This window comes from Mustela nivalis, assembly GCF_964662115.1.
Source record: "Mustela nivalis genome assembly, chromosome: 3".
Taxonomy (NCBI): Eukaryota; Metazoa; Chordata; class Mammalia; order Carnivora; family Mustelidae; genus Mustela; species Mustela nivalis.
The window spans coordinates 72,512,785-72,537,407 of NC_139022.1; the positions used below are offsets into that span (position 1 = coordinate 72,512,785).

Here is a 24,623-nt window from a genome sequence, read left to right on the forward strand (position 1 = left end):
GATAATAGAGGCAGCGTTTTATATCACTTGTAATTCTTCTTCTTTATCTTCTCTGTAGGGACATTGGCTCCTGACCAGGTTTTCTCACTTAGAAAAATTAGTAAACATGAAGGTGCTTCATCCTGTTCTGTCTTCTTCTGTCCTCTTCTATCATATTCCATCCGAACTTATTTCCTTTGGTAATTGGTATTCCTTTTCTAACATGAATTCAGGTTCTTTTAAATTTGTAGCCTTCAGAGCTCATCACTGCTAATCTGTCCTGCTTCCATATCATTATAAGAAATTGGTTGCATTTACCCCCAAAATGTAAAGTCTCATAACTTTAAAAAAAAAAAAACAACAATTTGCACTGTACATCTTGCCCCATGAATAGCTACATTCATGTTTACCTTTTAGAATATCAAGTAGTGTAATAAAGACTGACACTGAAAGACTTCTTTTTGTTGATCATGAACTATCAGAATGTTAACAAGATTTAAGTAGATCTCTTCGGTAGAACAAGGCTATTTTTAGATTTCTAAACTTTGGTTGTAAAATGAGAGATTTGATAAATTTCAGTTAAATTATTTATGTATTACATAAAATTATAAGTAGTTGTCTGTTTTTTCCCCCCTTAAGATTACTTCTTGGACTAAGGAAGCAAACCTCATGACTGAATCCATATTTCTAGAAATGATTATAATGAGAGCTATTCTGCATAGACTAAAATAGCTTCTCAAAAATTGCTAGCCATGGATGATTGCTAAGAAATTTCCTGGTCAACTACACTCAGGAGATTCATTTTCAGAGTTTTATTTATTTAACTTTACTGATAATAAGAAGGATTAAATGTATGTTCATATAAACCAATAGAATTATAGAGTTAGGATGGCAGAGTGAAGGATTCAAAGATATATTTTTGCTGTTTATTTTGCATATATTACAAAAAATTAATTTTGTTTTATATATGTAAATATTTCTATAACATACCTCATAAACAATTAGCTTCTCAATTTTAAAATGTTTCTACTTTAGAAGAGCCTAGGTGGTTCAGTTGGTAAGCTCTTGATTTCGGCTCAGGTTATGATCTCAGGGTCGTGGGATGGAGCCTTGCATTGGGCTCCCTGCTTGGTGGAGAGTCTGCTTTAGGTTCTCTCTCTCTCTTTCATTCTCCCTCTGGCTCTCCCCCCAACACACTCTCTCTGTCTCTCTCACAAAATAAATAAATAAATCTTTAAGAAATAAAGTGTTTCTACTTTATTGTTAATTATAATGATTAGAATTCAGTACCTTGCAATTCCAAGCCCTAACAATCGTATATTAATTCAAAAAAAGAAAAAAAAATACACAGAATATCAAAGAACCTTAGAAAATAACAAGTACAGAAATTCTGAGAGCCAATTTGTGGTAAAGTTTTTATTTGTAAGAAAAGAAAATGTAACACATCAAAGGAAATACTGATGTATACCATTTTAACCATTATCTTTTTTCTTTCTGAGAGTATAACCTTTCTGTTGCTTGGGGATAAATACTTTTGTGAATGAAACGGTAGTGGATGTGTATCATTATGCTTTCTCTGCTTAACAAATCATTACAAATTCAGTGGGTTTAAACAACCATGTATGTCTCCACTCTGAGAGTAACATAGGTGTTCTGATTGACCAGTGCTGGGTAGTGGAGCGTGGCTCAGCTGAAATAGCTTGTCTCTGCTAGATCAGGCTTCCTTCTGTGGTGGTGGGAAGGCCCAAGAGCAGTAAGAAAGATCAAGCCCAAATTACAAGCACTTTTCAAATCTCAGCTTGTATCACTTTAGTTAACAATAGTTTTGGTGGGAGGACCTGCCTTCAGATTGAAAAGGTAAAGATGCAGGAGGGGGAAAGAATTTGAGGGTGGTTTTATAGTCTACTACAGATCATTAGGTAGTTGCTTTCCTTTTACTTTTTTAAATTAAAAAAAAAAAAAACAGTTTTTACTGGTAATGCAGAAAGTTAATGAACATGTAGATATGTTTGTAGATATTTATCTTTATGTTACTAGCTATGAAGGTAGTCTTTTTCTTAAAAAGGGAGGAAAAAATAAAAGCTCTCTTAAAAAAGAAGGGGGAAAACTTGATTATTTTCTGTTCATTTTAGGAACTACATTGAAAAATTAGAAAAGGAAAAGTGGAAAGTGACATTAAATTGTTCTTTTAATCAAATTCCAAATGAAATGGCATGAAGCCTGTAGTGGCGCTGCCAGAATGTATAATTCTATGCATCTATGAAACTGAAAATTGCTATTTTAAAGTGATAGGCTCTGTGGCAAATTCAGCATTAACCTCGAAAAATTTTCTCTGCCAGGTTGAGCACTTTCATGGAAAAGAGGTTTATAAGAGACTCATATATGACACAAAATAGTTAAAATATGCCCAACAATCTTTAAGACCTTTCATAGAGTTATTTGGTTTTCTCGTCTTAATTTTCAACATGAATCTCTTTCTTGAGTCTAAGAATTAAACCTATTGTTTGTTTCTTTTTGAGTTAATTACATATTGTTTTATGGTTAAAAATAACATTAAAAATAACATTTAAAAAATTTTTTAAAATATTTATTTGCTTTTTTTAAATTTTTTATTTTTTATAAACATATATTTTTATCCCCAGGGGTACAGGTCTGTGAATCACCAGGTTTACACACTTCACAGCACTCACCAAAGCACATACCCTCCCCAATGTCCATAATCCCACCCCCTTCTCCCAAACCCCCTCCCCCCAGCAACCCTCAGTTTGTTGTCCATCAACAGATGAAAGATTTATTTGTTTATTTAAGAGAGAGAGAGGGAAAGAGAGCACCTGCGGGGTGTGGGGGGTGGGCACAGGGAAAGAATCTCAAGCAGACTACCCACTGAGTGCAGAGTGAGATGTGGGTTGATCTCATGACCCTGAGATCATGACCTGATTTGAAATCATGAGTCAGACATTTAAGTGACTGAGCCACTCAGGCACCCCTCCTTAGATTAAATTCTTAAATGGTTGGGTTAAGACTTATTTGAGGACCTATAATATTTTAAGATTGTTTAAAAAGTCTAAACAGTTTACCATGATGGATTTATAATGAAAAGAAAGTTTAATGGGCTTATGGTAACGTAGATTTGGAGTCATTCAATTTGCAGAAAAGAAGAAGAGAGAAGATATAGGATATTTACATATATAAAATATAAGAAGAGAAAAATATACTTGGAGAACAAAGAGATTGCTATCTAATCAAATATAGTTTTTTTTTTTTTTTAAGATTTTATTTATTTGTTTGAGAGAGAGAGAGAGCAAGGGGGAGGGGCAGAGGGAGAGGAAGAAGCAAGGGAGCCCTAAACAGGCAAAGGGCTCTATCCCAAAATCCTGAGATCATGACCTGACACAAAGGCAGACATTCAACCGACTGAGCAACCCAAGCACACCTCTAGTTTTAAAATAATATGTAAAGACTACATTTCCTTTTATTTTCCACTCAAACATTATTTAAGGCCACAGATGGTTTAAAAAGGACAAGTTATAACACACCTTAAGGTCCAGTTTGGTTGATAAAAGCTATGAGGAAAAGACTATTCTCTAGAATTCAAACCTGTAAGGAGAGAGTAGGCAGAAAAGTCATAAATAATGTCTCCAGAGCTTGTAGAAAATGGGGCTGACTTAACTGGATAAGGAAAACCTATGAAGGTTAGATAAAGGTAGGAAGTGGGAAAATGTTTACTATTACTCTAATGGAATCTCAAAGCCAACTGGCTGAATCATAGAGCATTTGCTTTCATCTGTGCTCTTATCATTAGTTGATGATAGAATGAAGAGGAAGCACTGAGAGGGGCATTAAGAATTCATTGCAAAGAACTATCTTGATATGTTGAAATTTACTTCTTAGAACTATTAGAAATCCTATAGTGTGTCATTTTCATAAGTTAGATAAACTAATTAATCAGCGGATCTTATTGGGACCTAGTAGGTGCTAAAATCACACTCTTTTTTATGAGTGATTCCTAGAGTAAAGCATAATGGTTACTAATGAAATAGAAGGCATGAAGTCCTTTCTGAAGCAGCTTCAAATGGGTGTCATTGTGTGAAGGTGTATTTGGCCACACTGCCTAAAGCCATAGGAAAATTGGGTGACACCTTAAGATTACTTTGTACTCTAAGGCAGTTTATCTAAATCAGAGTATTTATGTGGAAACAGATTCTGTAATCCATGTTATTTAAAGTACAGGGACAACACATAATTTTTAGATGAGTCATATAATGAGTGAGAGTTTGGGCAGAATCCTCTTCAGAATATATTAAATTTTTCCCTTTGAAAGTATAAAACTCATCAATCTATGATTTAAAATGCACAGCAATCAATATTTATTCTTCTCTTTATTTTGTTTTAATCAAGGCTTGGAAAAACTAGTAAGGGGGAGGATACAATTTTGGTTCCTCAGCAAAAGATGGAGCCAGTCTTAGGGTGTTTTCTTCAAGTACTAACTCTTGAAACATATAGCAAATTTTAAATAAGAACCAGCACCTTTTTTTATGGCATGTTGCTAAATCTCCATAATGTCTTCATCTGGTAAGATTGTAAGTGAGAAATCAGAATCCAAGTGCTTCTCGCAGATCATAGAGAGCGACTGAGTACAGAACCTGTACGGTTACTCATTGACATAGTAGCTGTCAAACGTTTTCAGCAAGACAAATATTGTTTCTATCAGTTCAGCGCTCTTTCAGTCAATGGCTTTGGCTTCCCCAGGCAATATATAAATCAGGGTGCATCCTAGAATATGTTCTGACCTTTAAGGTCAACTTTTCTTTTTCAGGGATGGAGGTCCATCCGTATTCTGCACAATGCTCCTGACCCCACACTTTTGTGGTAAGGCTCACCTCACAACCAGGCATGCTGGCTATCATGCCGTCATGTAATGAACATTGAAGGGGGTGGGCAGAAAGTCTTTATGCAGTTTACCAATCACCATAATGCCAAGGACATTTTTTTTTCCCCTCAGCCATTTCCCTTTAATAGTGTCTTGTCTTTTTAGAAGACTCTATTCATTAAAATGCTAATATACATATTCTTCTTGTAATAACCTTGAAATAAACAGTTGAGCTAATACCAATCTCAGTGTTAAATAGGAAAGCGATTCTGTGATAAATGTAATGACTACACCAAGGTCATAGATTTCTGCTCAAAGGCAGGCAGAACAGGTGTTAAACCTGAAGTTTTGACCAATGCATTCTCCATGGTCCAGTGTCTGTGTTCAAATTAAACTGTGCCTGTTACACATATGGGGATGGGTGCTTTGAAACAATGAAAGAACCTGGAGATATAATAGTAATTATAATGATACCTTTAAGTTACAGTGTTTGTCCCATGCTGAGCATGCTTTCTTTGAACTCTAGGAACACATTCTTCAAGGGATTGCGTCATAGTATTGTGGTTAAGAACTGTCAGACTGAATTCAATCCTGGCTCTTCTATTTACTATCTCTGTTACTTTGGGCAAGTTGCTTAACCTCTCCATGCCTTAGTTCCTTGGCTATAAAATCGGGGTAATGATAGTACTAACTTTGAAGGGGTTTTATTCAAATTAAATGAGTTACTATATCTAGGGCTCTTAGAACAGTGCTTAGCTTATAATAAGAACTATATAAGAGCTATAAAATAAGTAAATATAAATAGTTAAATCTAATAGACAATTTAGGAGCTACATGCAGATCAGACTTCTAAGTTCCTGAATATTCCTCTGTCATTTTAGTGATTAATAGCATTATTGAGATGTCCAATAAATCCTGATCTTTTTTTTTTTTATGTCAGAATTTTTTTTGCTTGTGCTTGAATATGCAAACTGGGGGCAATTTAGCTGTCAGCTTTTAATTTTTCAAAAATTTCTTTCCTTCAACGTATAATTTGACAAATCCACTTACTTGGTATGGGAAAAGAGAACTCTATGTTTTATTATTTGAAAATTATGAGTAATGTGAGTAATGCTTGCATAATTAGTAATTGGCCTTTTAGGAGTATAGCTTTCCTTATGCTTACAGCAAATAGCTTATGAATTGATTTTTTCTTTTTAAGAGTGCAAAATGAGAATTTGTAAAAGTATAATAAATACCAAGTTGAAATTTATGATGCCATATTAATATTCAGTTCTTGGATGTGATAGATCAACAATAAGCTCTTTGTGGCTTTGCATAAAGATAGAATCACAGAGTACAAAAGACTACTAGACTCTTCCATTTAACCAATATTATTGAGCATCTATTAAAAGCTATTCCTAACCCCCAGAGGCTAATCTCCCCTTTGTCTGTGACCCCAAAATAAAAAGCCTGCCCTTGAGATATTTCTGTTTAGGAAAGAATTATAAAACACACACAGCAGTAGCCATTACACAATGTGCTAAATAATCATCATAGAAAGAGAACAAAGTGCAATAGGTAGCAACAGGAGCAAAGGTTACTTTGGGTCCCAGGGATCAGATTTGACAGCTCAAGATAGCTTTTAAAATCAGCTGGGATGGAAGTATAGTTCACCAGGAAAGTTATTAGAGGGAAACATTTTAAGCAAAATGCAGGATGATAAACAGAAAGCTGAGAAAGTTGGGAACCTTCCAGAATTATTAGCCTTAGTGGTTGCCCAGATTATTTGGCATTTTTAGGGATGATTGGGAGTCAGACAGCAAGGTGATTTGGACATATATTGCATAGGACCTCCAGTCATCTTCTCAGACTATTCTTACAACATATTTTTCAGTGTTATTAGCAAAATTATCACAGGATCATGATTCTATGACCTCTTCTCATAGTACATTATTGGAACATACAAACACTATTTTTAAAAAAGCACAAAACACTTTGCTGAACAGTATTTGAGGTAATTTTTAAGTACTACCTCAGGCTTTTCTTTTGAGGATTAAATTGTACTATTTTTTCCAATTACATTTTTATTCTGCCTCTAAGGTCTTTTTTCATTTCATTAATTGTTGTGATTGTTTTCAGTAAGACTTAGTCTAAAACATAGTTGTTTTGGAAAAGGCTGAATGTGGCTTATTTTCTGAAATTACTGCTCATTTCTAAACAGAAATTATTTGCTGGAAGAAACAATATAAAGTTCCAACAATAGTTTCTATGATACTCTTCTGTGACTATAAATGTCAGTTGACTTGTGGAAAATCCCACGAGAAGCTATCAAAAATTTATATTCACCTGTATGGTTTCCTAGTCCTGGACACTAAGGAAACTATTTCAATAAAGACAACTGTTTGGTTTTCTTGTCTGTGGACTTAATGTACTATATATGAAATACATACAAACTAGATTCTTTCCTAGAGAGAAAGAAAAAGATTTGAAGAATACATTTAAGGCTATGCTTAGTTCAAATTTTTGTAATTTTTTCCTACTGCTAAAATACTTTTAACATTACTGGTAAGCCAGTCATATTCTCCCTTGACCCCACCCCAACCATGACCTCCTTTGTCCTATGTCTACCTCCCTCCCTTGCTTTTTCCTGCTCAGGATTAGTTGTAATATAGCAGCCTAAAGAAGGCAGATAATAAGGGCATGGTATTTTGTCCTAGTCAGATCTCATCTGGAGATCTAATTCTAGTTACTTTGTTTCAAAAAGCCTTGACAAATTTGAATTTGTCAAGAGGGGTTAAAAAATGATGACCAGGTTATATACCATGATATAAGAAATTAAGTAGAGCTGTTTATCTCCTTTAAGAAGAGAATTGTGGGGCATATGATAGCTGTTTTCAGATATTTGAAAGGCTATTATTTTAAAGAAAGAGCCATATTATTCCACTGTTTTCCAGAGTCTAGCCCTGGGAGAGCAATGTGACATGTCCTTTACGAGATTATAAGTTCCCTGGCACTAGAAGTTTTGAAGGAATATTTAAATGTTTAGTTGGCAGGTTGGACTTAGTGACCTTTAAGTCTGGTTTGGATTTAAAATTTTGTTTCTCGGAGTTGCTTGCATCCCGTTTTCTGAATGGCCTATTTCCTATTTGACTCTTCCTTTGTTTTTGTTTTTGTTTCATTTTGTTTTGTTTTGGCAGTTTGGAAGCATAAAAGTTGATAGTATGCATTCAAAACTTGAAAATATCCAGAAAGACAAGGAGAATGGGGCTTGGTTCCTCCCTGTATAGCCCTATATATTTATTCGATTTTGTTGTCTTAAAGGTAGACCCGTCTACTTTTTTATCAGTTGAGTTCTTTAAAGACATTTCAATTAAGGAAAAATTTGGCCCAGGGAGACCAGTTTTGCAGATAGAGAAATCTCATTGTCAATGTCGTTTGATTAACGCCTGAATGTGATACACTGACTATTTTCCTTTAAAGAAGGTCCTAATGATTCTGAAAAGAAAGCACTTAATTTTAACTTCTATTTTAACAGGCAGGAGAAAAAACAATCCTCTATAGCAGTCATTAACGGACTGCTGAATAAGTCAGTGGCACATTAGATTAGTTCAGTTCTATATAGGCAAGTAGAAGCTGTGCTTTATCTCTTACAGTTTTTAGTGTCCTTGGGATGAGTTCAAGCTACGTGCAAAAAATAATTCCCCGAGACCCAAGAGAAACAGATCTACCAGAGATATCTGAGTTCTCTTCAAATTACACCTGCCCACTATTTTTCTTGCCCTTTCATCTTTTGGTTTCAAAAGGTATTTTAATTAAGCCAAGTACATGGAACTGTATTTTGGGAATTCATCATTTCAAAGTCATCATAAAATTTCTGAATCCCTCTTTGTAATATAAGCAGTAAAAAAGGAATGATATTTTGTTAAAAGGCTTCACAAATTTCAGAAGTGGTAAAACATCATCTTTGAAATAACTTTAATATATTAAATGTTTGCTGTGTCCACCCACACATGCATATACACAAACATTATATGCTAAGATTTTGTAATAAAGCAACTTTGTATTCAAATGGCCACGATTTATTTTTCTTAAAATATGGAAGTTTTATATTACTTAATATAAGAATATTATACTCAGTTGTCAACTCTAAGGCTGCATCTGCCCAAACACAGAGCTCAGCTATTTCTTTTGTCTCTGTGTCTTGAACTACTTGGACACAGGACGCACTGAAAGTTCTACTTGGCCATCATTAATGATAACTATTGTAGGAGTAAATTTCACAGGAAGAAGGCACAAATACCATATTGTCCAATATAGTTAAGAAACATATTGCTGCATGTAGGCTGATGGGCTTTAAAGAAGATCATTTAAAAGCCTTATTTACAAAAGTGAATATTTTATATTGTGCATAGTATTATGAGCTGATTTATTTAATAAAATTTAGTCATTTATTTTTGTTTCATGTTTCTATCACTATTCCAATGGAGTCTGTGTATTCATTGCAGTATTATTTGTAAGAAAGAAACCCCTGACTCCATCCAAATATCCTTCAATAGAGTTAAGTAAATTATGGTATGCCAATAAAACAAAACATTATTAAATACTGCCCATATTCCCTGAGTATGTTGACATAGAAAAATATCTGCAAATATTAGTGAAAAAAGCAAGTTATAGAACAGCACGTTTTGTACAGTCCTTTTATTTTATATTATAAATAAATATTTAATTACTATTTATATACTATATGTATATGCATTCATGTGTATATGAATTTTACTTCAAAATTCAGTTGATAGTGTGTTTTTATTTGGTAATTTAGATGATTTAATACATGTACTTGTAATGCAAACCTTAACCCATTTTCACAGACTTTTTTACTTTTTTTCTTTTTTGGCCAACCCGTTAATGAGAAAATCTCTTCTGACATTAACATTTTATGTGCAATGATCCTGTGGTTTCCTTAAGTGGATACTGTCAATGAGATTTGTGTCAATATTGCTGGTCTCTCCATTATCCTTTAGTTTTTTGTTCTTTTGGTTTTAACAGATTTGCTTCTCAGATTAGTGCATTTGTCCAGACTTATGGACATGACTTGAGGTTGAAGTGAGCAGTTCCCCACACATAAATAAAGCAGAAATCCATGGGGCATGAGCCTGATGTTATCAGTTTCCTTCTGCCAGTTGCTGTGAAATAAAATCGAATGGGCGCTGTGATCATCTGAATATCACATGTGAGGTGCAGGTAATCACGGCCACGTGGCTTCCCTCATCACAGAACACAGCATTCTCTTAGCAGAACTCTTTCCTCTCTCCCATATTAAATTTTCAAAAAGATTATGAATTAATTTTATTTTAAATGGATGCAGTCTGGGCAATCATATACATATTAGCTATTGATCAGCTTGGTCCTTTTCAAGTTTCTTCTTTCCATTTGTCCATGAATTTTCTTAGGATATCTTAGGTTTAATTTACCAGTGCTTCCTTTACATGGCTCACAATACTGTAAAAACAGACAATAAATTTACTTCCTGGATTTCATTTTCTCATCTTTGAAATTGGACAGCTTTCCAAAAATATTTACTCAGTACCAATTATGTGCACTATACAAAATTAAAACATAACGGTTGCCCTAAATGAAGGATAGTAGATAATGTCTGGCTTGGGAACAGACTGGAAAATATTGCTGTTTTGTTTCAAACTGGCTTTAGGATATAGTTTAAAAGTCAGTGGGGATAGTCAGTAGTGGACAACTACACAAATCTGGAGACTAAAATAAGGGTTAATGTATTGAAGATGGTGAAATTTGGATTGGGTCTACAAAGGTGGCATGAATTTGGATAGGGAAGGAGTGCACACGGAATAAACAAAGGATGGAGGACAATTAAATAGATAAATGAAATATCAAAATATAAGGCCTGTGTAATATCAAGTCACCTAGCTTAAAGGTCTTTAGTGCTTCCTTTAAGCAGGAAAATGTATCCTAATTATGTCCCCAACGTCTCTTTGATACTAGCTGGGACATGAGTCATATTACTTCCCAACTTCCCAGTACTCTGGTTTAGTTTTATAAATTATGTATTTTTTAACTCAGTGGCAAAACAATGAAATTCATTTTTTAAATTATAATTTAAAAATGAATATTTAAAAAATAATTATTTAAAAAATAATTATTTTTTAAAATTATTTTTTAAATTATTTTTCCCATTTGTACCTATTTCTAAAATGAGAAAATCGCAAATGCACTGCTAACTGCTGTTAAGGTGATTCACTGTTTAACTAGATTTTGAAACCCATGTGAACTATATCACTACTAAACATAGAAAGTGCATTTTGTGGTTCTATTTTTTTAAAGATTTTATTTATTTATTTGACAGAGAGAGAGAGAGAGATCACAAGTAGACAGAGCGGCAGCCAGATAGAGGAAGAAGCAGCCTCCCCACTAGGCTTCCCTCCAGCCTGACTGGAGGGGGAGGTGCTCTATACCAGGATCCTGAGATCATGACCTTGGCCACCCAGGCACCCCTTGTAGTTCTATTTTAATGAATCTATTTACTTAATAAACACTAGTTTGATGATTTTTCAGTTAGTTTAAAATCACAGATTTAGGGACGCCTGGGAGGCTCAGATGGTTAAGCATCTGCCTTTGGCTCAGGTCATGATCTCAGGGTCCTGGAATCCTGGAATCAAGCCCCACATTGGGCTTCCTGCTTAGTGGGGAGTCTGTTTCTTCCTCTCTCTCTATCATTTCCTTTACTTGTGCTCTCTCTCTCTCTGTCAAATAAATAAATAAAGTCCCTAAAAAAAAATAAGATTTATTTTTTCATGAGATGATCAAATGGTCATTAGAGCAACCATTGTCTTTTTAACCATTATTCATTTTCTTTCCTGTCCCAAGAACATAAATCTGATTTATGACTATATAGCTATATGTCAGTATAGATATATAGATAGATATAGATACAGATACAGATACAGGTGTAACTAAAACATAGATGAAGATGTATGGTTTTCTCTTTGATAAGTCTTAATGTAGCTTAATGAAACAGCTGAATTTTATTAAGCAACACAGAGGAGTGTATTAAATATTTATCTATATTGTGTTCTTTCTCTTGACAAATATTTACTGAGCCCTACAACATGGTAGACTATTCTAAAACTACAGTTATAATGATGAGCAAAGAAGTCACAGCCCTGACCTCATGAAACTCCTAGACTAATGGAGGAGACTAATAAACATACACATATATACTTACATACTAACTACATGTGTACACAATTATATATATTACATATTATTAACTGTACCCAATAGAAACTGTTCTCCAAATTTAGCAGAGGAATCAAAATGCATGTGAAATACTGATAGAATAGAGAAGACTTTGTAATTCTCTGAATACTTTTGATGTAAATACTATCTGTTGTTTCTCATTGTGTCCCAAACATTGTTCAGTTCTGAGAGTGTATAACTGACCAAATCATTTGCTGTTTGAAGTCATTGGCCAAGAGAGAATACTATTGCTCTTTGTATTTTCATAAGGAAGAAATTGGTAATGGCAACTTTTAAGCCCTGAGGCATGTCCTCTTTGGGCCATTGGCCAACAAACAAATGAACAAACAAATAATAGAACAAAAATCATATAAAGCAAAACCTATCTCTAAATAAATCTCTGAATACCTCCAAAAGCAACTCGACAACCTGTTTAAAAGACTGGGTTCTCAAATTTAAAATGATAATTCACTCTTCTTTATCTTAGTAATCTCACACACACACACACACATTTATAGCATTTATCTTCTGGGCAAGCATGAATAATCATACATAAATATCATTGTTATTTTTCATCACTGCAGTTGAATCAAAACTTCTGAAATATTGTCAGCTTAAGAATATGTATTTCTTTAGACCCTTTAGCTCTATGGTCAACCAATCTTCGACAAAGCAGGAAAGAATGTCCAGCGGATAAAAGATAGTCTCTTCAACAAATGGTGTTGGGAAAATTGGACAGCCACATGCAAAAGAATGAAACTGGACCATTTCCTTACATCACACACAAAAATAGACACAAAATGGATGAAAGACCTCAATGTAAGAAAGGAATCCATCAAAATCCTTGAGGAGAAACAGGCAGCAACCTTTTCGACCTCAGCCGCAGCAACTTCTTTGTAGAAGCATCACCAAAGACAAGGGAAGCAAGGGCAAAAATGAACTATTGGGATTTCATCAAGATCAAAAGCTCTTGCACAGCAAAGGAAATAGTCAGCAAAACCAAAAGACAACTGACAGAATGGGAGAAGATATTTTCAAATGACATATCAGATAAAAGGCTAGTATCCAAAATCTATAATGAGCTTAGCAAACTCAACTCCCAAAGAATAAATAATCCAATCGAGAAATGGGCAGAAGACATCAACAGACATTTCTGCAAAGAAGACATCCAAGGGACGAACAGACACAAGAAAAAGTGCTCAACATCATTTGGCATTAGGGAAATACAAATCAAAACCACAATGAGATACCACCTCACACCAGTCAGAATGGCTAAACTGAACCAGTCAGGAAATGACAGATGCTGGCGAGGATGTGGAGAAAGGGGAACCCTCTACTGTTGATGGGAATGCAGGCTGGTGCAGCCACTCTGGAAAATAGCATGGAGGTTCCTCAAAAAATTGAAAATAGAGCTACTCTATGACCCAGCAATTGCACTATTGGGTATTTACCCTAAAAATACAAACGTAGTGATCTGAAGGGGCACGTGAACCTGAATGTTTATAGCAGCAATGTCCACAATAGCCAAACTATGGAAAGGACCTAGATGTCCATCAACAGATGAATGAATAAAGAAGATGTGTCACACACACACACACACACACACACACACACACACACACAATGGAATACTATGCAGCCATCAAAAGAAATGAAATCTTGCCATTTGCAACAACGTGGATGGAACTAGGGGTGTTATGCTGAGCGAAATAAGTCAACCAGAGAAAGACAATTATCATATTATGTCTCTGATATATGGAATTTGAGAGGCAGGACAGGGAGTTGTGGGGGTAGGGAAGGGAAAAAATGAAATAAGATAGGATCGGGAGGGAGACAAACCATAAGAGACTCCTAATCTCACAAAACAAACTGAAGATTGCTGGGGGGTGTAAGGGTAGGGAGAGGGTGGTTGGGTTATGGACATTGAGAGTGTATGTGTTATCATGAGTGCTGTGAAATGTGTAAGTCTGATGATTCACAGATCTGTACCCTGGGACTAATAATACATTATATGTTAATAAAAAAAAGAATATATATTTGTTGTTTCTTTGTTTATGGAAATAATGAATTATAGATAATTTCAAACTTGCAGAGCATATTTGGTACATAATTAACTAGATTTATAATATAGCAAACAAAATGATCCTTAAGTCAATGAATTGAGTAACATCCATATGTAAAATAGATTATAATAGTTCATATATTATAATGTTCTAAGAAATGTATTTTGTATCTTTCATAATGAACTATTCCTATTTGATGGTGAGCCACAGTGGGCATAGAATTATTTTTGAATGGATAGAATTTCCACGTTATTAAAGTTCACTTAAAACACCCAAGGATAAGACAAAGAAAGATAGGAGATATAAGAATTATTGGTACCATATAGAACTAAAGCCTGTCCAGTGAAGAGGTATGTGTGTTTTAATATCATATGTGTATCAGTGTAGTATACAGCCCATGAGTTTGTGTAGTTACTGTATTTGACACTTGATCCTGTGGAACAGAAAAGAAAGGGAGGGAAGGTGGGTGAAAGGAAAGAAGGCAGGTCCACAGGTTGCTTTCTTATGTCACCTACTAACCCAGTTCAATAACATGTACACTGTAGATCATCCTGAATAAACAGTGGCCAACTTCAAAATCAGGGTAGGTTTATTGTACCAAAACGTTGTCATGAGCTCTGTGGGAAAATTATGTGCCAAAAGCCCAGCTGCCTCTGAATGCAATGCCCAAGACTGTATGTACTTTTCATTTCACCTGCCTCAGAGATGATTAACTCCTTATGTGTTCTAGTATATTTTAAATGGCAACAAAACTGGTTATAGTTGTGGCAGAATGTCACGTCATTCCAAATTAGAGAAAACTCAACTAAAACTAAATAAACAATAAAGAGAAAGTATTTTTCCTCAGAAGTGAAGGTCCAGATTTGGGTAAGGAGATGACTTTGTGGTTGAACTCTATCATCAGTAATCTAATTTCTTTCTGTTTTTCCATTCTGCCTTGGAGCAGGATTGGCTTCTTTCTAAAGCTGGCGCCCATCATGGCTGCAAAATGTCTGCCAGCTTACTTCTGGTACCACAAGCTTCCTGTCTGTGTCTAAAAGGAAGAGAAAGAGGGTTTTTTCCAGACACTTTCTCGGAAGATTGAGGAAGCCTCCTTTCCAAGAGCCTCACCTCACCCAAGCATGCAAAAACTTGATCTTACACATCAGTGTCCCCAAATGGGTCATATGCTTACCTGGACAAATAATGATGGGCAGGAAAACGGAGGAGATTTATTTATTTCTGAGATGTAAATAAACTTCCTCTCTAAATCCAAAGGAGGAATCATCTTCCCCCAAAGTATTGATGTAGATATCCAAATAAACCTGAAGATGATACAAGAGAGCTTTGAGAGCTGGTGAAGTAACCCCAGTACACACTGTGAATAGTTTCCTATAAGCCTTCTAATTTACTGCTTCAGTTTCAACAGCTCCACCCATGACTCTTTCCTAATGCAACACATTTTGATGGGTATAGCCATCGTTCTCAGCATTTTGTGTTTGTAACATTCACCTGCTGCACTTTTTTAAAATGCTGAAAGCTGAATTGACACCCAAATTCAAATTCAGTAGATCTGGGGCATCTTAATGAAATGGTGATTCCGTTATGAGCAATGAGAGAACCACACAGTTGTTTTCTAGATCCAATATGTATTTTTACTATTTTTCTGCACATCCTTCTGCACTGTAACCAAGCAGAGCGATACAGAGTTATTTGTTTAGTTTTGTTTTGCTTGGTGCATGTGTTTTGGGCTTTGCTTTTTTTTTTTTTTTTGGTAAAGATTTTATTTATTTATGGTGGGGGTGGTGGGGAGAAGGTGAGAGGGGGAAGGAGCAGAGGGAGAGGGAAAGAGAGAGAGTCTCAAGTGGACTGTACACTGAGCACAGAGCCTGATGCAGGGCTCCATCCCACAACTCTGAGATCATAATTTGAGCCAAAATCAAGAATCAGACTGAGCCACCCAGGGGCCCCAGTGCATGTGTTTTTAATTTCCAGAATTAAAGGAACTTGCATGTGACGAAGATGTATTTTTTGATTTGCTGATTTCAATGAATTCTGAGAAGCAAATGGAAAAGTGAAAAATCATTTGGCATTATCTTCTGTGGTAATTATTTCAGTTAAATGTCACTAAATGGGCCACTAATGTCTACTTTGAGGCTTATTTGTACCTTTGGGGCTCTAGCTGCCACCTGTTAATAGTTCATGATTCTCTGTTTGGTAGTGTAGCTAGCCACCTACAAGGCCATCTTTCCAGAGGTAACTGCAACAGTGAATTAATAGTATTACTAACCCATACGTATATGTGTTTGTGTGTGTATATTTTCATAGTATGAGTATTGGTTAGCGACATCTTTGTATCATGACCAATCACTGTTATGGAGATGTTGTATAGAAACAGAATTCTGTGCAGACTTGTGTATCTGCAGACTTTAATATTGTTAATCTGTTACAAAGATGCTTTTAGGTATTAGAGGCTTAAGGGTAGGTTAGTGCACTGCTTACCTTGGCAGGCTTTGGTTTTAAGACATTCTAATCACTAAGACTTCTATAAATTTGGAATTGTCTTTGCTTCTGTGCTGGATAGTTCTTTCTGAAGATTTCATGCTTATCCATATGTAATGGAGGGATAAAATCTCAGCATTTCTAATCTTTCACTCCTTAGGCGTCACATGCTTAGGCTAATTTAACTACATACTCCAGATCTCACCTGCCTGTGTCTATCCCTGGACTGCAGGGATCTTATGAAGTTTCCTGGTCCTTACATCCAGTTTTTTCCCCTGTTATGTTTAAGTCCAAGTAACATTATCAGAGATCTAACCAGTCCTTACTCCAGGACTCTTTTCTCCTTTTTCCCTTTCTCTCTTAATGGATACTGAATCAACACTTTGGGAGACAGGAAGGCAGAGTGGAAAGAGTTTGGTTCGGAAGTCACATTGACATGAGCTCAAATTCAAATTGTCCTTAGACAAACTGCTCAGTCACTCTAACCCTCTGTATCTATCAAATACGAGTAATTTTCATCTCATCATAGCTTTTTATAAATTGAGTTCACACACATAAGGTGACCCCCCCCCCCACTTTGATTCTCCAGACTTTTACTAACAATGACCGTCTAAGTCTGCACTTCTACAAGGCTTTATGGTATTTTCCTAAAAGGGAATTCCTGGAAGCTACTGACAGTTTTCCTCTTCGAACATGTTATGATATATTTTGGACATAATAAAGCAGCAAATGGCTTTTTAAATATTTATGTTCTCCACACCATGCATGCCAACTGTGTTTGCTCTCTCCATTCCTTCGTGTGCCAAGGAGACAAGCCAAACAGCGTGAGACGAAAATACTGTCAGGACACAAAGTCAGCTTGTCTAAGGTGTCTCTGTGCAGATGTAACCTTAATGGGAGAGAGTAGAGACTGCTCCCTGGTTACACAGTGATACCTTGATTAACGAATCATCTGGGAACAAAGCTCCTTTATAAGCAGTTCAGCTGAGTAAATTTTTATTTTAAAACTTCATGAATCAAATGAAATAGCACCGGCTGGTGTCATATAACTCAACGGTCATATTCGGGGTAAGCTGCACTTGTGTACAGAACAGAAATACCTCCTCACAGAGTCTGTCTGTTAGTGTAAAGGCGAAGAGGTACATTTTAGGCCAAATTGTGAAGCAACTTCAGGTAAACTCTTTTTCACTCTTATAACCACCATGCTCAATCCCCTACATACGCATAGCAGATTATTACCCTTGGAGTCTGGCTGCTCTTAAAAACTTCTGTCTGTTAAAACAGGAATCAGTTAGAGTTCATGTTACCTTTGAGTTTGAGTTCATGTTACCATATATATATATTTTTTTTAATTTTTATTTTATATATATATATTTTTAATTTTTATTTTATATATATATATATATACTTTATTCCTTTGATGGAGAGAGAGACAGTGAGAGAGGCAATACAAGCAAGGGGAGTGGGAGAGGGAGAAGCAGGCTTCCTGCTGAGCAGGGAACCCAATGTGGGGCTCCATCTCAGGACCATGGAATCATGACCTGAGCTGAAGGCAGAGGCTTAATGACTAAGCCACCCAGGTGCCCCCATGTTACCTTATTTGATGTTATTTAGTAATTTCTTGGGGCACCTCAATGGCTCAGTTGGTTAAGCCTGCCACTCTTGATTTCTGCTCAGGTCATGATCTCAGGGTTGTGAGGTCAACCCCTACATGGGGCTCCGTACTGGGCGTGGAGCCTACTTCAGATTCTCTCTCTCTCTCTGTGCACCCCCTGCTAATTTTTTTTTTTTTTAATTCCTCCCTTTCAAGACAGGAATCAAAATGATTCACACTTTGAGTTATGGTTCATGTTACCTTATATTGATATCATCTAGTAATATCTCAATCCTGGCTACAAGTTAGTATTGTTGAAAGAGATTCTGACTTAACTGGTTTGAAGTGGAGCCCAGAGTTTGGTATTCTAATATATTTTTTTTAATTTATAATTTTTTATTTTTTATAAACATATATTTTTATCCCCAGGGGTACAGGTCTGTGAATCACTAGGTTTACACACTTCACAGCACTCACCAAAGCACATACCCTCCCCAATGTCAATTCACGGTTATGAACCACTGCTTTAGCATAAAGTTCTGTTTTACTATTGTGACCTCTGCTTTTATAATATCTGTGTTTATCCTTTGTGGGTTGTAGACCACGTCTGTCAAAACCCCTTGTATCAACCTTCAAAATGCAGGTTCTTGTGGCATCACCACGGTATCACCACTTCTGAATCTTAAAGTGTGTGGTACCTGTGAGCTGAGTGTGTTTGTGTGTAACCCCTATCTTATTTATAATGTCTACTTCATGGAACAAAATTTTCCCTATCAACAATACCTTTTGATTCCTCTTTGCTAATAGAAAATTCCCATGATGTGACAGTGGGGTATTCATATGTTCAATTTCTATTTATTTTAAAGATTTTATTTATTTATTTGACAGACAGAGATCACAAGTAGGCAGAGAGGCAGGCAGAGAGAGGGGGGGAGCAGGCTTCCCTGCTGAACAGAAAGCCTGAGGTGGGACTCGATCCCAGGACCCTGGGATCATGACCTGAGCCGAAGGCAGAGGCTTAACCACTAAGCCACCCAGGTGCCCCTGTTCAATTTCTATTTTTAACAATATAATTCATAGGAATTATAATTTACATTCAAATTAAATAAGACCAGTCTTTTTTGCAAAAGGAAGGGAAAATCAGATTCAGACAAATGAAGGGTCTTTTCTAATACATAAGTATTTTAGAGTATAAAAGTATATAAATGTTAATTTAATGTAAATACCCATTAATTTGTCATTATCCAATTATCTAATGACAGATTTCTGTAATTTTACAACTTTGTAATTCACAAAATTACGAGTCAGGAGCTTGTAGTCATTGTTTGAAAATGCAGAATATATTTATGTTCAATTTTTCTTTTTTTCTCTCTCTCTCCCTCCCCACCCCCATCCATCCTCTCCGTCTCCACCGCACCCCTTTTCCTCTTATCATAGCATCAGATGAAGAAGAGCCAACTTCTGCAGGTAAAGTTCTTATGTTGCTAAGATTATTTCTATTTAATTTAGTGCCCTTGTTAATTGACCCTTCTTTACCCTTTGAAGTATATTTATTCAGGTTTCAACCAAAAAACTGGCATAGTTTTATTTACTGACTTTTTTTGTTTCTTGGACCCGTTATGCTGTCGCAGATTAAATGATGTTGGTTATAAGTTCTAAATAAAAAAAAAGAATTGAAAATCAACTACTACAGAGGAAAACACAATATAAAATATCACATCAACATTAAAGAATAAGGAAATGAGAAAATTAAAACATTAAGAAAAACCCAAAATAACAAAACGAGGAGGGAAAACTAAAATGATAAAATGCAGAAAATTAATAAAATGAGCAGAATGAAAAAAAAGGAAAATGATCAAATGAACTTCTGTGATAGAATATTGCATTATCAAATATATAACTGGCACTAAACATGCTACTCATTTACATTTAAGGTTAAAAATCATATTGTTGTCTCAAACATTCACTTTATTTAAAACAATTTTCACAGTTATAACTTAATGATGCTGAGACTTGGCAGCATAACTCTGCTGCTCATCCAGCTAACCAGCATTTATCAAGCACAAGTTAAGGTTTGAACTAAGTACTATGAAGAATGCTAATGGTAGAGAAGGTATTGTATCTTCAACAATGGTTCTGGGACCATGGGATGGATCAAAGAGAAATGCCAGGAGCCTAAAGACCAGACACATTTCATAAGGATAAAGTGAGCGGCACAGTTGTTGAGGTTAGCAATAAATAAAAGGCCTGGGCAGACCAGCAACATCAGGAAAAAAGGAGTCAGGTCTTGAGATGTAGGGGTCAGAGGCTGGTCTGAAGAGGAAAACCAGATCTCAGTACTAGATTCCTTCTTAGACATGTAATTGAGGAAAGGAATTAGGTCTGAGCAACAGAGCAGGAAATGATTACTAAAACCAACGGACAAAAGGCAGTCTGATTTTGTAGGAAGGAGAGGGGAATCTAGTCCAGTTACTGGAACTTAGGTACAAGGCAGGGTCATTTCAATTCATATTTGAGCTGGTTCCAGACTTCCTGATTTCTACCCTCCTCCAAAAGTGGCCAGGTGGGGATTTTTACCTGGCGGAGTAAATTTGAAAGATCAAAAATTCAATGGAAGAAAATGAAGTAGAGGTTTTACAGATATCTTTCGTAATAAATCCCAAGGATGCTTTATTGCATGATACTCATTATAATCCCTTTGGTAACGGAATCACAGAATCAGATAAACTCTCAATTATTTCATTTTTATAATATCATTAGTTTGTAGTCTGATTCGGATGCTCAGGGTTCCCTGTTATTTTCTCCCAGTCTAGTCAATGTTGTGTAGCCCATTTTAGGAGCGATCTAATCACATGACTCTATAGCAAACTCCTCTGTTGCTATGACTCCTCTATTGCTATGAATCCTCTGTCTAGTTCCTGACTTCTTTTTGCCCTTACTTGAGGTGTTAGTGTTCACAGGGTTACCCAAAGACTCTGTGTTTCTCAACCTTAACTGAGTTTTCTCTTTGTAACAATCCTTACAAGCAAGATGCTTTTCTAGCCCAGGCTCATTCCTCTTCCATCTTATTTGTTCTGTTGCCTGCCAAACAGTTCTGGTACGATTGACAAAGAATTATTCTTTTTGCATGGGGAGGATTAATTTTAACCTAGTATAAATGATATTTAAGTATAATATAACTATTTCTTCGTGTGATTTTGTTATTTTTAAGTTATTTTAACAATTTATCTGCCTACTAAGAAAATCTTTTGGTAAATGCAACTGAGTATTTTTTTTCTCTAAGTATTTCTTTTTCTCCAGAATGATCTGAACATCATAAAGTTTAAATTCTAGTTTAAAAGTATTTTTGTTTTTAGATGTGACTGGGTGTTTTTGTTGTGATTTTAGCACAGACTTTTAGAATAGAACAAATGTAATCTTAAGGAATATATTAAATAAAAGATTTCATGCACGGATTAGCACTGAGGAAATTTGTCATTTAGGAAAGCAGGCACTGCTTCTATATAAAACCTTCCAGTGGAAGTTAAGTGTTTTAATTTTATCAAAGTATATAATAAAAGCAGTATTATTGTCCAGTATTAAGCCTTTTGACAAAATATTTATTATGAGATTTGTAAAAATTTGGTTTTACAATGGATATGAATAGTTGTAGAAAGTGGATTAGGATTATTGTAGTTCTTTTTGGTAACTTTTGCAACCAGTTTTCTCAACATTTTTCTTAAATGAATATTTATTATCTGTTTATGTTTCTTTTTCAGTAATAATTATCAAAAGATACCTTTTATTTAAAAATGTTATGCAGAATATATTTATTTCATATATTATTAATAATTCTTAGTTTTTACTCTTATCTTCTTCCATTAATAGAATTTATGTAGAATAATCTTTTTTAAGCTCAGACTCATTTTACAGTCTTTTATTTTTTTATTTCTTTCCTGGCTGTTTAAATCATCAGTGAAATGCAATCTTTTGTTTGCCCCCCAAGTTTTACCTGAATTAAACTTTTATATGTTTCTACATAATGTCTTCAGTATCTTAATCAGACTCAAATTCTTCCTTCAGATTTACAGCATAATTGGACAGTAACTTCTTCAAATACATACTTTAATTTCTTTAAATGAAATAATTTGGATGTTTCCATTAGGAGATCTGCTACTCCTCAAAATTGAATAGGAGAAAAAATAATAAAGCAAATGGGGGTGTTGTAGGGTCCTGGTTATTTGTTATTAATATACAAATTATGAAATAAGAATGATTCCTCTAAGCAAATCTACACATGATTTATCAGTGCAGGTCCCTAGTAGATACTGAATGATACTATTTATTAAATGTTTGCAGTGTATGGATATTGTATAAGAAATCTAGGTTGTTTTTATCCTACAAGTACACAGAATTGGATTAATTATAATTCCACAATGTGACAAGTTCTCATTGTTCAGAACTGTTTCTTAAAAGAATAATAAATAGGGCTCTATCTTGAATAACATGTAGTGTGAAAAAATCAGAATGATAGACAATATAACTCTGAGAAAATTAATGAGTTATTAGGTAGTGTTTTATTCATGTTACAATGCTACAAAATGATATAGGCCTTTCTCTTTACTAAAGAGCCTATTTGATTAGCCTTTTATTAGAATATTATGAATGCTATTATTCAAACAGATAACTGATCCCTCCAGTCTATTTCCATCTTACAATGTTTACAATATTTTTAAGCTTTATTCTGTATTTATTTATTTAAATATGCCTAATTTCTCTTATTTAAACTTCTAAATTGCCATGCAAAAAAGCAAGTGCTTAATAACTGCTTTTTTTTGGTGTTCTGTTGTGGAGGGGAAGCATAAAACATCACATCTGTGTTTCTCCTCTTGCGGATATGTCCTGTTATTGAATATGAGCATCTGCTTGTTAATCATTCGGCTCTGAAGGTTCTGATGGGATGCATTAGCCTAGGGGTGCTTGTTATGTAGCATCTGAGTTACTAGGGCAGTGTCACCTAACACCTGTTTCTGTAACTACTGTAAGCTCCTTTTTATTTATCTTAGTTGAATCTTATGCTCAGATATTTAAACATCTTATTTCATGGAGTATAAAAAGCACATCCATGAACAATACAAGAAATTTCTTCAAACTAGGTTATATCCCAATAATTACAAGCTAATGAGATTCATATTTTTAGAGTGGTCATTCAGATGCTGTACTTTCCAATGAATTCACTGTTAGAGGTGATACACACAATCCAATTATGTTGCTGCTGCTCAGCTATGTTTTGGGAAGCTCTCTTTTGAAATTTCCTTCAGACTCTGTTTATGACATTGTAATATAAATTAATCCTTTATAGTCTCAGAACCATGCTATTATATTCCTCAGACTTTGGCCTAATAAATATGCCTTCAAAAACAAAGATTTGCAATTATTAAAAGTGTATAGTGTGTGTGTATCTGTGCATGTGAAATATAGATCAGTTTGTAACTTTGAAAAGAAATAAGTTTCTAACTTTTGAAAGGGGATACATGATATTTAGATTAAATTTCATAAAATAACACTTTTTAATAAAGTTAAGTCAGTGGTTGCTTCCCACTCAGTTGCACAAATTCAATTTTCATTTATCTTTTATTTAAATTTCATAATAGGGAGAGGCTTCATAAACTGATTATACCAGTACTTGTGTCTGTGTCCTTTAAAAAATTAAGACATTTGCATTAGAAAACTGACCTCTACAAATGAGCTAATCTATGTAAAATTTAATTTATTAACCATAAGGTATATTTAATCAAGCTTATCCTCACATAAATTTCCTCATTCCTCTTAATTTGTCTTATTAGCTATTATTTTACCTCTCTAGAAATACCACTTATTCATTAAGGTGATGAAATCATTATAAGAATAACAACAGGGCCATAAATGAAAAATGTTACTGAATGGGATCAAAGTTAGTTAAAAACTAGCTTGTCAATATTGTGGAGATCTTGTACCTCTACAACAGGACAGTGGCTAAAATTAAAACCACTTACTGTTTTATTCCAATCACCGCAAAAACAAAGCTTGATTTTTTTCTTCTATTCTTGCCTAAGGAGAGATTTTTAATTGTTTTGTTACTTTTTTAATATTAAAGAACTGGGTTTGGGCTTATATAAAAGTAGCTATTAATACGGAGCTAACAAATGACAAAAAATTATGATTAGAAAAAATGGAACTTTCAGGTGAATGTAAAAGAATCTTTTTAGAAATCAGCTATGTTAAAACACTAGTTTATGAGAGCCATACTGTTCTTTATGTTCATAAAGTTAAGATTTCATAGTTTACTTAAATGTTAAACTTATTCGAGAACTATCAATATCTGATCCCACTTGGTAGTGATGCTAGACATTGCTGCCTGGGTACAGTA

The 24,623-nt window shown here is 34.8% G+C and overlaps 1 protein-coding gene across 4 annotated transcripts in view; it reads left to right on the plus strand.

Annotated features, from left to right (window-relative positions):
* Window positions 1-24,623, plus strand: part of EDIL3 (EGF like repeats and discoidin domains 3) — a 416,104-nt gene that overhangs the window by 127,675 nt on the left and 263,806 nt on the right. For 2 of the 4 annotated variants that reach the window (XR_014310085.1, XM_082724686.1), the window contains exon 3: window positions 19,673-19,702. The exons of the other annotated variants lie outside the window; for them this stretch is intronic. Coding sequence is in view for 1 of the 2 variants with exons in the window: in XM_082724686.1 (XP_082580812.1) it covers window positions 19,673-19,702 (30 nt within the window). In the remaining variant the exon portion in view is untranslated. The remainder of the gene's footprint in view (window positions 1-19,672; window positions 19,703-24,623) is intronic. 4 annotated transcript variants of the gene reach the window in all.